General features: G+C 40.5%; 1 protein-coding gene across 1 annotated transcript; it reads left to right on the top strand.

Moving 5' to 3' along the window:
* Positions 1 to 2673: 2673 nt before the first annotated feature.
* On the top strand, positions 2674 to 4260 carry LOC109958909 (ras-related protein Rap-1b-like). Its single transcript, XM_020597868.1, has one exon. It carries the CDS (start codon positions 2774 to 2776, stop codon positions 3398 to 3400), a length of 627 nt encoding a protein of 208 aa, XP_020453524.1. The 5' UTR covers positions 2674 to 2773; the 3' UTR covers positions 3401 to 4260.
* Positions 4261 to 4661: the final 401 nt, after the last annotated feature.

Genomic DNA, 4661 nt, shown 5'->3' with positions numbered 1-4661 from the left:
TGGACAGAAACACGACTCCTGATAAATATTAATCTTACTTGATGTTCAATAGATGTGAAAAAGCAACTGTTTTAATTTCATAGGATCAGAATATCTCACTTTGTGTTCACAGATATTTCTGCCAATCACACGTGACCAAAGAAATCAATTATAGCTTCTTTAAAAATGTTAAATTCACTTTCTTTTACATGAGGCCCCATTATATGTATTTACCCCTTCAAGCAGGTTCCCCTGTAGAATGTCCTGATCTGTAAAGAAGCTATGCTCATAATAATGAATGGTTGTGAGAAATATGAAATATATAACTTGCCTTGTTTTTACTGAAGTCAAGAACCATAGAGATGGAAGTGAATTGCTCAGGGGCTTTGAGCTTTAGTTTCAGACCCGATTTGTTGGGACAAAAGGTCAGAAAGTCATGAGCTAACACCCCTGGGTCCCTCTCTGAGTTTATGAAATACAGCATGTAACAGTAACACCAAGAGATGCCTGGAGGTCGTGATTCAAGCTGACATTTACTATCAAACAGAAACAAACTCTGTTTCATTATGAAAGACGTTTTACACACATCTGTAATAGGATAGCAAACACAGGTGGGAATCAGTTAGAATTTACGGTTTCTGCTCAGACATGGCTGAATCTAAGCTGAACAGACTAAAAGGCACTCTGGTGGAGAAACCTACCTGTTCTACAATTTTCAAATAATGAGGTATAAGAACAACTTTTAAAATATACAATAGAATGTGGTCATTATTCTTAATCACATTAACAGGGCCAATGACACATGGTAACATAAAACGTGCTTTTAAACTGCCTAATTAACCTATATATCCCATTACAGTCTATTACCTCTGCATAGCTTGAACAGTTGGACACAGTGATGAATGACAGCATTAACAAGGAGCACATCTCGACGCACAAATCCATCTGAGCTCAAATAATGGATTCAGTGGTATCATAGCAACAACAGACAAAGTCTGGGCAGAGAGAGCCCGGTAGAGATCCGAGAACTACAATAATAATAATAATAATATGTATTATTTTTCTACTTTGTCAGAACTGACTGCAGACCATGCAGCTTCCCACACAGTTGACATCCGAATCCTAGAAGCACTGCACGACGATACATATAAGTTAACACAAAAGAATATATGTCAAAGCATGTACTTTGTTAGGTTGCAGTTAACAGAGTAATGGAGAAACTCTTTAATCTGTGCAAAACTGTGACATGCTTTTTAAGAGTGCAGGGACAAACAACCTCTGCCACCCTCCTCAGCCTCCGACGTGAGCAGAGACGTTTCTCTTTGTGATCTCGATTCATGAGCGCACATTAAACCAGCAACACTTACTGAGACAAAATCTGCTGAAATAAGAAAGACCAGAGTTAACACTAAGAGAATATTACTAGCATATTTGTTCTTGTACAATACTGCTTTAAATGTTATGACCTTTTAGTGATGATAACCAAAATGACTGTAAGAGCATTTTCAAATGTCAGATAAAACTGACTAAACCTCCATTTGATCAAAAACTGGATTTAAGCTTATTTTTCTAAAACTCGTTTAAATTTCACTAAAAATTGCTTCAGCTATGGTTAAGTAAAACCATTTTCACACATGAACTCTGGACTACGTCCACAGAATCAGGCCCGGACTTTGTCCAGAGTTGCCCCCTTCACACATGTAGGACACAACGTGAGATAGTCGATGTCAGATGTGTTCTCACCTACTGGAAATACTCCAATTGGTTTAAGTGCCGCAGGCACACCTGAGCAGAGCGTGCAGGAGGCAAGACATGATGCGGTCATGTAGCCAGTTTGTAATTTGGTCCTAAATAACCCAATCGCCTTGTCTGACGATTCTGGCACCAGCTCTTAGCAACACAAGTTCCTGAATCTTGTTGTGTCTCCAGATGAATATTTTCATTGACGTCTTCATTGTAAATGACCATATTAGTTCACCATCAGATGTTTCCTTCCAGTTTTGCACTGGTCACATGACCATTAACATACCCACCAGCTTCATGTGTATACTTGGAACTATACGCTGCTGTATTCTCACATGGGCTCTCTCCAGCTCACTCAGACCTTAAGCAGACTTGGGAGCTGGAATATTTAAGGTCCAGGTTGACTGACTGGGACATTTGGCTCCTCACATACAGCTCTCCCAGGGTAACATCTAGAGAATTTCAATGTTCCAGTGAATGTCTACAAAGGGCTATATGTAACAATTCATTCAAATCTGAGCCTGTACAATGCAAAACTGCATGTGATTGATTTCTCATCATCTGACATAGCAATCTCACAAAACATCTATTTAGTAGTTCTGCAGCTTTTGATCATATATTCAACTGTTATTTCCAAGGGCAAGCCTCAGGATAAAACATGACATGACATATTCAAGACGAACTGATTAAGTCGGTATAAAACAGACCAAGCATGACAACTTGATACTGACTGCAGCAGCAGAGAGAAACTTCCCACATCTCTGTTGGAAATGGGTTTTGCACTGCACACAAAGAACTTTCTCTGCTAGAGTTGCTTGACTGTCTCTGATTGGCTTCTGTAAGCTCAGAAAGAAAGAGATACTGCCCTCTCCTGATTGGTTGAGAGCAGAAGGGGGCAGGTACTGTGTGAGAACAAATACAGTGTACAGTGTGCAGCCTGACAGGTACGCTCCCATGCATCTGCTATCTTCCTCTTGAACACTGACAGTGAAAGTTTTCAGACGAGCATCCACAAATACATTTTAGAGTGAAAGAGCAACAGGCATTCAACATGTCTTTCAAAGTGATGGAGAAGACAGAAGTGCGTCTGGTGTTTTTGGGAGCAGCAGGAGTGGGGAAGACAGCCCTGATTCAACGATTCCTCAAAGACACCTTTGAGCCTAAGCACCACCGCACAGTGGAGGAACTCCACAGAAAGGAATATGAAGTGGGGGGTGTCAAAGTCACCATCAACATCATGGATACCAGTGGGAGCTACTCCTTCCCTGCCATGCGTAAGCTCTCCATCCAGAACAGTGACGCCTTTGCCCTTGTCTATGCCGTGGATGACCCTGAATCCCTGGAGGCGGTCAAGAGTCTGCGAGAGGAAATCCTGGAGGTCAAAGAGGACAAGTACACACCAATTGTTGTGATAGGCAACAAGATTGACCGTCACAATGAGCGTCAGGTGTCCAGCGAGGATGTGCTGTCCACAGTGGAGCTGGACTGGAACCACAGCTTCCTGGAGTCTTCAGCCAAAGACAACATCAATGTGATGGAGGTTTTCAGGGAGCTGCTCCAGCAGGCCAAACTGCCCAGTCGGCTCAGTCCGGCGCTGTGCCGGAGACGAGAAACCTTCCCCAAGGAGATCAATAAACACCCTCGTATCAACAAGACCAACAGCTGCCACATCTCATAATGGTGTGGAGCTGCTCAGAAGGCAACCACAGGAGGAAAAAAACTGAGGAAGGATGAGAGAAAAATGCCCCAAAAAGACTGAAAGGGCTTTGTTGGTGGGGAGCTGACTGGACAGAGACAAACCAAGAGACAGTGTGAAGACTAAAGAAACTGAGCACTGGAGGCACAGAAATGCTACAGCAGGGACAGAGATGTAATGATGAAACCATACCACCTTAAAGACATGAAAGAATGTGGCTGAACAACAGTTTGAACAGTAAAAAAAAAAAAAGAAACGGTCCACAGACGTTACTTACTATGAATGTCAAAAACAATGCTGTGACAAATGGTGACAGTACAGAAGCAGCGTCAACAGTTTTCACTTAAATCTCTGTATATGTGATGTTTCAGTTTGGCGTTTTGTCTTACTAGTGTTAAAAAGGTGCAATAATTAAAGTGAAGTGTATTTGTGCAAATGTTTGTGTCTACATATGATGGTTTTATGAATCAGATGAACAATTGAAGAACCTGGAAGCTGTCCTGAAACTCTGAAATGATGCTTTGCATAACCATTACTAATTTGCTGTTAAAATGTAAACTATTGTTTTTAAATACTAAAACATTTAACTAATAAAAACTTATTTTGTTTAGGGCTGCACCATTTTTTGTTAAGAATTTCAATGTCAAAGTGTTTCTTATTCACTATGTCACTGGTGATGTTTGTTTTATTCATCCAATGCTGATTTTAATGCAAATAAAGCCACCATCTGTATTTTCACTGGTGATTTTTCTTTGTGGCAGAATAGCAGTGGGAAATTAGAATTTACATGGTCAAACTTAAAGATATGATGTACTATTTATGTACTATTTAACTGCTTCTAAAATAAAATCAAGACTATATGACATGCCTTTGAGTTGGCTGCACATTTTCTACTTGTATCACGTTGAAGTAAAGTAAATGATCGATTTGTTGCACAGGTCCAACTCACACAGTGTGGATTCTGTGATCTCTCTGGTCTGTGTTGTACTGCCCTCTAGTGGCCATTATGTAACAACAATGCAACAATTTGATAAATGCTCTCTTAGTTCATGAGGAGCCAGGTGTTCTCAAACCATGCCAAGGTTTCAACACATGAAAATGAAATAATAGAAAAAAATAAACGTCTCATGAACTCATGCCACTGTATGTGAGGTAAAGTCAAAAACAAAAAGAGAAAATCAGCTACTGAAAACGCATTCAGATGCACAGATGGCGTTTCAGTAGTTGACAGTCTAAGACCTCT

Source organism: Monopterus albus, unplaced genomic scaffold (assembly GCF_001952655.1).
Source record: "Monopterus albus unplaced genomic scaffold, M_albus_1.0 scaffold35.1, whole genome shotgun sequence".
Taxonomy (NCBI): Eukaryota; Metazoa; Chordata; class Actinopteri; order Synbranchiformes; family Synbranchidae; genus Monopterus; species Monopterus albus.
Note: the sequence above shows the minus strand (reverse complement) of the source record. Positions and strands in the feature narration are given on the sequence as shown.